Source organism: Xenopus laevis, chromosome 6L (genome assembly GCF_017654675.1).
Source record: "Xenopus laevis strain J_2021 chromosome 6L, Xenopus_laevis_v10.1, whole genome shotgun sequence".
In the NCBI taxonomy this organism is placed as follows: Eukaryota; Metazoa; Chordata; class Amphibia; order Anura; family Pipidae; genus Xenopus; species Xenopus laevis.
Window position 1 is genome coordinate 146,399,150 of NC_054381.1, and position 14,083 is coordinate 146,413,232.

General features: G+C 39.2%; 1 protein-coding gene across 1 annotated transcript in view; it reads right to left on the reverse strand.

The window, feature by feature from the left end:
* Positions 1-7,038, reverse strand: part of LOC108718600 (CUB and sushi domain-containing protein 3) — a 696,593-nt gene extending 689,555 nt beyond the window's left edge. The window contains exon 1 of the mRNA XM_041566615.1: positions 6,706-7,038. Within this exon, the coding sequence (XP_041422549.1) occupies positions 6,706-6,874 (169 nt within the window). The 5' untranslated portion in view covers positions 6,875-7,038. The remainder of the gene's footprint in view (positions 1-6,705) is intronic.
* Positions 7,039-14,083: the final 7,045 nt, after the last annotated feature.

Below are 14,083 nucleotides of genomic sequence, written 5' to 3' on the forward strand. Positions count from 1 at the left end.
GATGACTTTGGAGAACCTTAATTAGGCAGTCTGTGATGCCTCACCATTTACAATATTCAAGGCTGAGAGGCGGCTATTGATGATTCATAAAATGAGTCTGAACATTGATGAACTCATATACCTGACTTAAAAAAACAAATGTATTCTTCAATGAAAATTCTAAATCTAATTAGCATCCTTCTTTCACTTGTAATGTTGTATCTATGGTAGGAAAAAAGGGACAGATTTATTATCGGTCGAAGTGAAAATACGAATTAAAAGAATTCGAATTTCGAGCTAATTTTTGTGTACTTCAACTAGGGAATAGTCCAAATTCGATTCGAATTTGAAAAAAATTAGAATTTCAAAATTTATCATGTATTGTCAACTTCAACAATTCGCCATCTAAAACCTGCCGAATTGCTGTTTTAGCCTATGGGGGACCTCCTAGAACCTATTGGTGGACTTTGGGAAAAGCTTGACTTGAATGAACTATTACTTCGATTTGTACAATTTGAATTTGATCGAAATGGACCTATTTGATCAAATTCAGCCAAAAAAACATTTGATTTAATTTTGGTTGGTCTTTTTGAATTTTGTAGTTTTTCTAATTCGAAATTCGACCCTTGCTAAATCTGCCCCTAAGGGTGTTATTTATCAAAATCTGAATTTATTGTGCTTTAATAAGTAACCCCCTATATATTCAAGTGGAACACTTGTAAACAAGAAAATAATTTAAGATTTATTATGCCTTATTATTTAAAACTGCATCACAGTGTATAAATTCTATTGAAAAACACTAGAACAACTGTTTTGTTGATTTATAGCCCCGATCGATATTATTTTCTTGGAAAGACCAGAAACATTGTGGGTCATTGTAAGTTAACAGCCGTAACTATTTTATTTATATTGATTTGCAATATATAGACATGTAGTCTCCAACGCATTGGATACTGTACTTGTTAATTCATTGAATCCCTAAATATTAAGAAGTTTTACATATTTACTTACAAACCAAGACCTGTATTAGTAGCGTAGAACCACATTGTATATTATAACAAATGGGCCAAAACACCATGAGAGCATGTGGCTTGTGTACACCATCATGTCAAACATCTCCAGCATCTCTTTTCATTTCCCACTGTAATGTCCACTTAATGGACAAAGAGGAAGGGAGCGTTGACTGGAAAATCCAATACTTTCTGCCCCAGTTTCTCATTACTGGTACTTAGCTGTTTACAGATTTTGCTTAACTTGAGTTGTGGCTTTAAGACTTCTTTTAATGTCAAGTCAAGTGAACAACTTGACTTGGAATGAGCCAACTATTGATCAAAATCTGTTATGAATCAATTCCAAGTGGATATGTGACCAAGGACTGGTAGTGGAGGCAGTACAATTATTTAACCACATATTGTATAAATTGTATTGATAGAACTGGGTCCAGTATATTAACTGGCTCCATCTCTTCATAAAGTTGTTATGTGGAATGCTTAAAGACAGAATATGAGCCTTTATTGCTCAATCTAGTCCATTAAACTGGCCAAAGAGCCTCCCATGAGTAACAAGCGTATGTCATCCACAGGACCTGACTTAGTATAGATGACTGCCACACAAACATCCAGGCCCTATTCATAAAGACATGATGGGATCCAGATTGCTGACCCCATTCCTGTGTACAATAAGCCAAAAAAAACAGGGCCCTAAGTTAAGTTAAGCAAAAATAGTTCAAAAATACATGTTTTAACCATAAGAAGTGTCATCTCCTGCCATCCATTTTTTAAAATGTTAATGTAACACAACATTCTTGAGCTGAGCACAGACATGGAATCCATTATCCAGAAATCTGTTATTCAGAAAGCTCTGAATTATGGAAAGGCCATCTATCATAGCCTCTTTTTTATCCAAATAAAATTCCATAAAATAATTTAATATATCTTTGTACAGGTATGGGACCTGTTATTCAGAATGCTTGGGATCTGGGGTATTCTGTAGTCTATTAGACTTTTTTTTTTATTAGACTTTTTCTTAAGTCTACTAGAAAATCATTAAATAAACCCAATAGGCTGGTTTTGCTTCCAATAAGGATTAATTATATCTTAGCTGGGATCAAGTACAAGCCACTGTTTTATTATTACAGAGATCATTTTTTATGAAATTGGATTATTTGGATGAAAAGGAGGCTATATGGCTATATATGGATCAAATACACAGTACTGTTTTATTATTACAGAGAAAAGGGGAATCCTTTTTTAAAATGCGGATTATTTGGATAAAAAGGAGACAGCCTTTCTGTAATTTGGAGCTTTCTGGATAATGGATCCCATACCTGTATATATTTTTGTTTAGTTGACTTCTGTTGAGCCACGGCACTGCACAAACAGGAGGACACATGCATTAATCCTTATTGGAATCAAATGAGCCTATTTTGTTTATTTAATGTTTTGAGTAGACCTATGACAATCCAAATTACAGAAAGATCCAGAAAACAACTGAGTATTCTGGATAACAGGTCCCATACCTGTACCAATCTAGGAGATGCTATACTATAATTCACTACAGAATGAACATGATCTTGTTGAAAGCTATGCTTGACAGTTCAAAATTCTGTTTTGCATGGCCGTGGAAAATAAATTGTGCATAAACTAACATAACTGATGAAAAGGCAACCCTAGAAAGTGCCTAGATAGCATCTGTAATAGTGTATAGCACACAATTAAGAGGTTTTGATCCATTTGTTCTTTGAGCAGATCAAGGAATTACTCACGTTGAAAGGCAAACATACCCTTGAGCTGACCAAAGAATCATTCATTAAACGGCATTGAAACCTTATTTATCAGTAGGCTAATGTTCAGAGAAAGAACGATCTTTGCAAGCAGTAATCTAGGTCTTTACCATTTACTCTTTATTATTAATGGACTTCTTTTATAATAATCTATAAATGTACAGTTTCCCTTTGCTCAATCAAAGCATTTTAGTTTGCTTCAAAGGCAACGATTCTAAATATCAATTTCACAAAAAAAAAAAAAAGGGATCCCTGGATCAACTCATCCCATCACGGCCTTGCTGTCAAGTCATGTCTTTGTCTCCAGAGACAATTCTTTAAACATATACTACTTACTTTGTCTTTACCGTTCCCTTTACATGTCAGATTGAAAAGGGCACATGATCTATTTTAATTGCCTTTTTTCCAAGATGTTATTTATTCAACATACCTTCGCAGTTTTCAGTGCCTCCCCAGCAGAGAGATTAGGGGGAAGGCAGAATATAGAATATGAGTGGGAATTGGAGGGTGGGGAAATGTGTTAGAGAGAGAAACAAGCAGACAGAAGAGTGAGCAGAGCAAGAGGCAGAGTGATAGAACATAGAGAGGGGGATAGAGGTTTTTTTGGGGTAATTTCATGTGATTTAGACATTACAGTGCTTTCCCTACAAGATTTAGATCTACAGGGTGTCTAACAGACTGGTACATAAACAAGAGTATAACAAGATCGTAGCACTTCGATCCATCAACTTGCATAATGCTGAAACATTTTGTATTGAGGCATTGTATAAGCAGTGCACTGAAAAATGGCAAAAAAAATGGGGGACAGAAGTGCGTTTCTCTCCATAATAGTTAATATTGCAATACGGAACCTGCAGAATATTTACTGACAAGATATGATTAGCAGTGACTGTAAGAATATGAATTCTATTTTTTTTTTTCTGGTGCCTCAATAGAAGTTTTTCCAACAGTAATCTTGACTGGGAGTTGAACAAACGGGGCAACATTCGGAACGATTGCTCAGATTTGCAATGAATGCAGCAGACAGATAATGCTTTTCTGATTGTGGCCCCCTATGGGAAAATAGATGTCATTTTACCGATTGCCACTGTTTTCTGCTCTGAATCCTGAGCAGAGTGTGTGTTACATTTCCATGCTTGTCTGCAATTTATAATCGTGATTATTTTATATTCCAAGGAGACGAGCTGTTCCATTTATTCTGCTACACCTTCCTAATTTAACTTCTTTTCCCTAGCAAGGGGATAATTCACCATACGGAGTGTGTGTATATATATATATATATATATATATATATATATACTGTATTTGTGTGTGTTAACGAGATGAAACGGATGTGTAGCAGTTGCAGTTAATTAATCAGAGCAGTCAAGGCAAAAAATATATATTCTGCACAGTGTCCTTAATACAAGCCAGCAAGCCACCGAAAATCCACATGCCTGCTGCGAAGTGTCAGAGGATTCAATTAATAAAGTGGGAAAGCCCCACATTATCTAGCAGTAGGTATAAGTTCCAGAGGATACAGCCACAATGATGGCAGATGGGACACATACATCCCATGCAGAATTCACAACAGAGGAGGAATGACTGGACACAGTTTATACACAGCATCAGCACATTTATAATGAGGAGACAAATAAAACTCCGCCCATTTCATATGCAAACCAGCGAGAAGCATTCTGGGAGAAAAATAAACATCATACATTAAAAAAATATATATATATTTATTGGACTTATTATAAACACTGACACACTATGGGTATTGATGTTCTAAGCCTTGGATGAATATATGTGTGTGTGTGTGTTTAAAAATCTTTAATCTCTTTCCAGTTATTTTCTATTTCCAGTGCAATTTCGATGGCGAGTGCCTTTATTGCCATTTATCATGCTGGCAGCTATATGGCTCACTTCACATACTGTTACCCACAGAGAGCTCATTTCCATGTTTAATTTACACTACATTCCTCAGACCCCTCCTCTCCACCTGTTTCTGCTCCTTAATCTCCCAAATTCCCTTTTTTTCTACCCTCCCCGTTTGTTCCTTGCACACTGTCCATCATCTCACCCCTCCAGGAGGAAAGGTGTAAAGCAGGACCCATTTCAGCACCCGGACAGCTCCACAGAGACTCCTGTGTTGTATATTAAATAAGGTCTAATCTACTGTGAAGCTGCAGAATAAAAGAATGCCTTTAATCTATACTGCTAATAAAACAAATGTGCTGTTTATGAAGCCACTTGTTCCATAGGAGGTGAACTCATTACCCTGCCATCACATTAATACATCTATCCCCCCCCCTTTATATTTTAATCAACAGGTATATTCAGAACTCACTCTAAGCCAAGGATATGCATATGGATTTTTTTTTCCTTTTCCATTTGAAATCCATCTCTTCTTGCCTCCCTTCAATTCTGAATGATACTGCCTCCATGCGTTTCCAAATCACAGAGCAGCAGTATAATCAACCATTAAAAGAAAATTCTTTACAACAGGAAAAAAAAAAAAAAGTAATAGGATTTTTTTTTTCCCCTACCAATTTCCCAGTAACCTCCGAGCCAAGACGCTCATCAAATATTCCATCTGAATAAGAAACAGATTGGAGGGTACTGTACGATGGAGGCTGAAGTCTTTACCAATCCCTAGATCAATTGCACATTTGTCTTATGGCTACAAAGTCCAGAAATATTGCAGGTAACAATAGAGGTTTTATTATTAAAAAAAAAAAAGATACATTATAGATGAAACAAATGAGAATCTTGGTTTAACAGAGAGCCTGCATGAAATTGCAATTAGGGGGCAAATTAAAATTCTAGGCATGCTTCCCTCTCGACAGATATAGTGTCAAGATAGCGCGGAATAAAGTAACCCCCCAGAACCCACCGAACACGGATTTTCCAGTTCCACTGAATGCAAATTGACTGCTTTCTATGAGGTGGGGAGAAGCAGCTGCGGGCAGGCTTTACAATAAACTGTTTCAGCAGAGAGCCACAGCACAGAGCCACATAGCAGTTTGCTCCTAATACAAATAGCATTAAGTTGGGGTGTTTTTTATTTCCGTCTTCTGCATGCATATGCAATAGTCTGAAGCGATGTCCGAGGCCCGGGCTGCATTCATTACAGCGAGATCAATAAACGTCTAGTGCCAATGATATGTGCCGGGAATCATAGTCACATATATATGCAAAGTAGGATTATACGGGCTACGTTTTTTTTGTACATACTGCTCAATTGGCAGCTGCTCAATGCATCCGAGGAAGTGGCTTTTTTTTTTTTTTAAGGATTCAGAACAGGGATCATCGTGATGGTTTCAAACACCCTTTGCATGTAGGAATATGATGATGTGGGCACGATACTGGCAGGCACCTGTATCCACACTTTGCTTCATACAATATTTTCCCTCTGCAGAAAAAAAAAATGCATTCTCCCATCCCACCCCTCCTTGTTATAGAAATGATAAATGACATATTTATGGGCAATCAGTCTAAGGCACCCTTGGATGGGAGTCTGCACCCCCTTCAAAGGTAGAGCTTGGGTAACTTTATCATGGCAGGGGCTAGTGGTGCCAATAGTCTGCACCAGGGAGCTGTGTCTCCAGTCCACCAAAACCATCCTACCCCCCTTCCCAAAAATAAATGCCCCCATTCCATGCACCCCCAGCACAGGTCAGCAGCCCCTGTATCAAACAACTCACGTCTCCATTTAAGGAGGGATATTTATGGAGCCCCCCAGCTCAGTGACTGCATTGAACAGTAAAGGCTGACAAGCAAAGAAATGCGTCTCCAGCACCTTAATCTTGTCCTTCTGTAGCACTGCACACACACACATATTCATGCACAGGGAGTCTGCCTGGGAACTTGCAAGAACCAGAGGGAAAAAATAACAAATAAAAATGACATTTATTGGGGAGGGGGTCTAGATTGAGGGACTGAGGACATGAGCTGCATCTTACCTTTCACACATGTGATGGTCAGTAGAAAAAGCAGGTAACACAATGTACATCCACTTGTCATGTTCCCCAGGCGCAAGGAGTCCACAAGTGCACATTTAGTACATCCCTTGCTGCAGAGCGCTGCTGTCCTGCCTGACTCCCGACTGTCACCTCTGCACATCGCTTTCATATTATCCAACAAGATCTGAATCCCTCTTTTTATTTTTTATTTTTTCTTCCTTCCCCTTGGCCAGTCGCTGCGAGTTGTTGCTGTTGTTGGTGCGCGGTCACAGCTCAGAGTGAATGGTTGTACAGTGCCATAGTCTGGAGCCTGACAGTTTCTCCGGCTGGAACTGCCTTGTGGGCGTGGCTTAGTGTCGGGAGCGAGCGTGCACAGACGCTGGGTCCTAATTCTGCAAAGCGACAAGGAAGCACTTGCTGCTCAGTTCTAGGGGGAAAAGCCTCTTGTGGGTTGGGTGAGATCTCAAGAGCTGACACCTGCCAGGGACAGAGCCAATGTATATGACAAGCCCTGGGCAGCTGCTCTTTGAAGCTTCAGCATTTAAGGAGATACCTGGTTCTGTATCAGTATTAAACCCTGTTTTAGCCCATTATACTTCAGTAATCCATTGCACTTTTCATTTGCATTTCTGCCATGGATTCACCTGGCTTTAATTGTTATTGAAAGCAGTCTGGCTGTTTATATTCTCTGCACTGCTGGTTCTGACTTCTGAAACACTGTAGCCAGGGTGGGACTGGGGGGTCAGGGCCCTGCCACCGCCCCCCCAGTAGCAGTGCCCCAACAGCTCCTCCCCAGTGGCAGGGCCCCCCCCCCGCTGCCCCAGTCTCCGAACTCCTCCTCCCCCGTGCTGGCGCATATCTGCTTTGCGATAACTACCTTATGCGATCGGGCGGGGCTTGGCCCAGGGTCGGACTACGGGGGGGGGGGTCAGAGCCCACCAGGGCTGACACAGTTGGGCCCCACCATGGCCCCCCAGTAGCAGGACCCCTGCTGCTCCCCCCTCCCAGTGGAAGCCCCCCCGGGCTCCCTCTGTTCCTCCCTCCCCGCCAGCTTGTTCCTGCTATAAGTATCGATCCTTCCTTGCACGATCGGGCAGGGGGAGGTCAGGAGCATGTCACCTATGTCTAGCAATCCTGTCTGGGCCAGTGGGGTTTTTTCCCGGTTTCCCGCCGGCCCAGTCCGACATTGACTGTAGCAGACAGCAGCTGGATTTTAGGGCTCTTACTGATGAGCGTTTTTACCTACGGAACCCAGGGGAGCTCAGGTAAAAACGCTCATCAGTAAGAGCCCTTACAAATAACCATTGAAGCTCAGTTCAGGGGAAAAAGCCTCTTGTGGATTGGGTGAGATTTGTAGATCTGACACCTGCCAGGGACAAATCCACTGTAGGTCACAGGTCTTTAGCGTTAAAGGAGATACCTGGTTCTGTATTAATATTAAACCTTTTCTTAGCCCATTATATTTGAGTAATCAATTGCACTTTTCATTTGCGTTTCTGCCATGGATTCACCTGGCTTTAATTGCTATTGAAAGCAGTCTAGCTGTTTATATTCTCTGCACTTCTGGTTCTGACTCCTGAAACAATGTAGCCGGCAGCAGCTGGATTTTACAAATAATCATTGATGCTCAGTTCAGGGAGAAAAGTCTCTTGTGCATTGGGTGAGATGTGACACCTGCCAGAGACAAATCCACTGTAGGACACAGGTGACAAGCCCTGGGCACCTGCTCTTTAGCATGCGACCGTTTTTGAAGCTTCAGCATTTAAGAAAATACCTGGTTCTGTATCAGTATTAAACTCTTTATAGGCCCATTATATTTGAGTAATCAATTGCATAGTTCTTCTTTAAAAAGCCAGAGGAATGCACAGCAGAAACACTGATGAAAAGTGCAATTAATGACTAGAACATAATGGTCTAAGAAAGGGTTAAAACTAATACAAACCCAGATATCGCCTTTCATTATACAAATGGTGCAGTCCATGACAATAGTATAAACCTAGCGCAGAAATATGCTGTTTGATATCAGTTGTTTCCCTAATTATGAAGTTTATGTAGTTTGTTGTCACCTTGGAAGGCTAGTGTGTTTCACAAGAGGCCATTCCCTTACCCCTTTACTATTTAGTTGCCTCGGTTGTGTCTTAGCTTTCATAGCCTGGGGTGGTCCACTGATTTTTTTGTTCCGCATTAACGCACTGAGGCACAGCAATGGACAGGTCATTGCCCTTGGATATATTTCCTTAATTGTTTCCTCTAAACCTTCAGGAAATGCAAAACAGTAAACCTGAAGTTTTCAAAATTTCCTGTAATTTAATTGTGCTGCTTTATTTCTGTATTAGGTCTTTTCTTAGCAATGGGATACTGGGATTTGCAGTTGAACACCAGCTTGAAGACTGTAGGACATTCCTGATTTATGTAAGTTTTACTTACTAGATGGGGAACTCTGCTTTTTATGCAATTCAAGTGGCCTCTCATACTTTAAAGGGGTTGTTCACTTTAATATTAACATTAAGGGGCAGATTTATCAAGAGCCGAATAGTTAATTCAAATTTGAATTCAAATTTTAATCCCCTATTCGAATTTAAATTTGAATGTAAAATACATAACACCTCGACCATGGAAACAGTCCTAATTCGAATATTTGCCACCTAAAGTTCAGACAAGTTCATTTACAAGTCAATGGCAAAGGTCCGTTGAGCCATTTGGAGATGTTAATATTCTTCCTGACATTCAAGTTTTTTTTTTTTCGGGAGAAAAATTAAATTTTTACGAAACAACTACAAATCGAATTCAAATCAAATACGATTTGAATTATTGGGTCGGAACCATTCGACCGAATATTAGACATTAGGGGCCATATTTATCAAGGGTCGAATTTCAAATTGAAAAAAATGTTGCAGTTTTTTCAATTCGAAATTCAACCCTTGATAAATATGCCCCTTTTCAAATTTCGAATTTGGACTATTTCAAAGTACACAAAAAAATAGCTTGAAATTTGAATTTTTTTCATTCAAAAATTCACCTCAACCATTGATAAATTTGCCCCTAAAAGTTAACGCAAAGACGAAAAACCCCTTTACTGCTCACAGCAGTATGAAGAAGTGAATGTAGTAGATCACAGTACTGGACATTACTCAACACGACATAGTTGTTGAGTTAGTAAGTTGGAGGTCAGTAGTGATTGCCAAATTTCTCCTGTTTCGCTTTGCCCAAAAATTCGCTGGAAATCCGTGAAACTGTCAAAAATTTATGAAACGCCAATTTTGACGTCTGCGTTAATTTTGAAGCCCACAACAATTTTGACGCCCATGACAATTTGACGCTCACTTATTTTGTCCAAATGCATTAGGCAATGGGCGTCCAACTATTCTGACGCGCGTCCAAATATTTTTTGGCGTGGGGGAATTTTCAACACAGTTTCGCAAATTTATTTGCCGGCGGCGGGAACTTGGAAATTCGGGACTGCCAAATATATTCGCACACTAGAGATCAGTTCATGGTTAGTAGAGCTTAGGGGCAGGTGTATCAAGGGTGGAATTTCGAGGGGTTAAATCCCTCGAAGTTCGACTGGGGAATAGAATCGATTAGGCAATTCAGGTGAATTTAAGCGCCGGCGAATAGTCGAATGGGCGAATATATTCGCCTGGCGAATAGTCGCACGATCGAATATTCGATCAAAGGATTTTCATTCGATCGAATGATCGATCGAATGCCTTTTTATTCGATCAAAAACGTAGAAAACAAGCCTATCCCCATAGGATTTCCCATAGGCTTTTAAAGCAATTCGGTAGGTTTTAGGTGGCGAAGTAGGCAGTCGAAGTATTTTTAAAAGAGACAGTACTTCGACTATCGAATGGGCGAAAAGTCGCAGTGTTTTTGCGCTCGATCTATTCGAATCATTCCACTCAGACGAATTTACACCAATTCCATAGCCGAGGAGCACAAAAAACTACTTGAAATTCGAGTATTTTTCCTTCTATTCCTTCACTCGAACTTAGTGAATGGGCCCCTTAGAATGCCCAAAACTATTTATTATACCCTATTTTTAGTGTGTTCCCCACTATGTTAGAAGGACATTATGGAAGGGATGTTTAGGTTGTTCCTTTATTTACACAAGTATGTAACTTGTTATCCAGAATGCTGGGGACCTGAGGTTTTCCAGGTAAGGCGACTTTCTGTAATTTTGCTGTTCATACCTTAATTCTGATAATCATGTAAACATTAAATAAACCCAATAGGCTGGTTTTGCCTCCAATAAGAATTAATTATATCCGAGTTGGCATCAAGTACAAGCTACTGTTTTATTATTACAGAGAACTGCTCCTGGGCATAGTCAGTGTCTTTTATTACATAAATTGCATTATTGTAACCATCCATCTATTGCCTATAGAAGGCACTAATGTCACCAGTAACTGTAATATAATCATATTTTCTCATCCGGTATATTATTCCTACAGTTATTCGCTAAGTTGGCGCTCTGGTTTAGTTCATACGTATGGCTGTGGCTGTAGTATAACATGTGTAGGTACTCCTGTAATTCACCCAGAGCTCTTTATAATAATTCATTATATGGATCTGTTCTCTTTGAAAATTGAAAAAGTACCATTGCAAAAACAATCTCTCGCCTGTATTTATATCATCCATGTTGTGCCTATTTGTCCATTAAAAATGAAATATTTGGTGGAAATGGCATGAACTTCCGTTGTTGCTACACAGTATTTACCTATATTTATTTCTCTTACCATTTCATTGATAGCATTTAGACATTCTCTTGCTGTCTGAGTGCTACTTTGTTTCATTTTTCACTTTATCCATAAAATACTAAAGGCTCATAGTCTGGACAGTACACTTCAAGAAGAGGGGAACCATTATAAGGAGCGTGTAGATCCTATCACTGCCCAGTGCACAGACTGACAGTTTTCAGTAGGACACTAGACTGACAATGATGAATCAGGGACAAATTAATTCTGCTTCTTGCGAGACATGGGATCTGATTGTGATTAGAGGCTGAAAATGCAGAGGCAAGAACAATTAATTCTACATTAATGCACACCATCATTGGAAGGCAGTGAAGGACACCTTACTAGTAGCATGAATCCACTAATGCTGTTTCAATCTGTGTAATTATCCGTGGTCTCCTTTTAAGCCTGCAGTCATATGGCTGCCTATAGTTAAAGGGTTTTAAATGAATATATTCGAAAACGATTGTAATTATATATTGGTGGTGATTGAGAAGACATGATTAATTTGAATGACTCAGGGCTTTTATGTGAACCAGCTGAAAACTGGATAATGACCTACCATAAGCTTGGTGTTGTCCTAATGACCTAAATAATGAATAAAACTTGTAATAGCTAGTAGTGACCGGTGAATAACGCGAATTTGCGCATTTTGCCGCCAGTGAATAAATTTGTGAAACTGTGACGAAAACTCACCAGTGAAAAATCCACCACATCAAAATAAATTTGGCACGCGTCAGAATAGTCATGCACATAAAAATTGTCGCACGTCAAAATTATTCGGACGCCCATTGGCATTTGGACAAAATAGGCGTGCGTATAAAAATTGTCACGGGCACTAAAATTTTGATGTGCATCAAAATTATTTTGACGTCCATTGACTTCAATGCATTTGGCAAAATTAGCATTAAATTCGAAAAAATTTTCGGCAAAGCGAAATGGGACTAATTCGCCCATCACTAATTGCTAGCAGTTAGAATGCATTGGTGAAATCATTGTTATTATTAACTTCTATTAATAAAGTGCATACATATTGGGTGTATATAAAAAACATACAGATTACATACAAAAATACAACCAATTACAGAAACCAGAGGTAAAGAGGGACCAGCCACAAGAGCTTGCAATCTAAACGTAGAAAGGGTTTGAGAAACAAGGGATTGCTCATCCCCTTTGGTGACCAGTATCTGTAAAAACTGAAAGTTTACATACCAAAGAAAAACCACCACAGGAGCATTGAGAGGGAAGGATGACATTGTTACGGCCCTTCCTATTCTACAGTTATGGGATCAGTTTTCTGGAAAGCCATTATCCAGAAAGCTCTGAATTACGGCAAAGCCTTTTCCCAATACACTCCATTTTATCAAAATTTTTAAAAATGATTTCATGTTTTATGTGTAATAAATAAACAGTACCTTGTACCAAACTAAGATACAATTTAACCTCATTGGAAGCCTATTGGGTTTATTTAATGTTAAAATGATTTTCTAGTAGGCTTAAGGTATGAAGATCCAAATTACGGAAAGATCAGTTATCCAGAGAACCCCAAGTCCAGAGCATTCTGGATAACAGATCCTAAACCTGTATTAAAATATTAGTCTCTACTAGTGATGGGCGAATTTCTCCCATTTTGCTTCGCCGCAAACGGCAAATTGCAAAACGCGAATTTTGACATCGGCTTCAATTTTTTTTGATGCCGGCAACAATTCAGATGCCGTCTACAATTCTGAAGCACATTAAAGTCAATGGCGCCTTTAATTGTCACCGGCATTGGGATTGTCGCTGCCGGAGAATTTTCACAGCAATTACTAAAACTTAGTAGTTGGGTGACTTACATTAAACAGGGACAGACCGCTAAGGGTAAAAAAATCAATTCGCAAATTTTTCATTTTTGACGCCGGCGAATGTTCATGGCAGTTTCACGAATTTATTCTCCGGTGGTGAATCACGGGAATTCGCCACAAATTCGCGCCTGGCTAATAAATTCGCCCATCACTAGTTCCCAGCCTACCCCCATCAACCCAATGCAAAGTGATATGATTTTCTTGCATGTCTTCACAATCCCAACAGCAGCTACTAAGCAGAGGTTTGCAGTTTAATAATCTAGCAGTAAGAAGGTTATTTTTAAATTTACAAATTAAATAAACATAAAAGTGTTGTGTAAGCAAATTTTTGCAACACTTAAGGCTAAAATTCTTTTTTAAGATGTAGGATAAATGCATAAGATGTCTACATGCACAGAGTTCTTAGTTTGCTCCTCTTTATTGAAGCAGAAGGCATTTGTCTAAGTACTACAGTCCCATTGAGATGGATGAATTTTGGCAAGCTGTCCCTGAATCTGTCAGGTTATTGTATGTGATTGCTTCACCACTATATGCAATGAATAACAATGAGCAGTTTAATCACATAGTTTAATCACATGTAAAAATAATCATCTCTTAACCCATGTTTTGGACATTGGAAAGCAAGTTCTTGTGTATGTTTATAACAACAAATAGGAATTAAATGGTGATGGGTTTTAGCAGAAGGCATTTAAAGAAGGGCTTTACACATATAAAGACTTTTCTCAAAAAGCTTCCACTCATACCATGAAATGAGTAGAACGTACTTTGGCCAATTCCAAGAAAGACTACAGAAAAAAT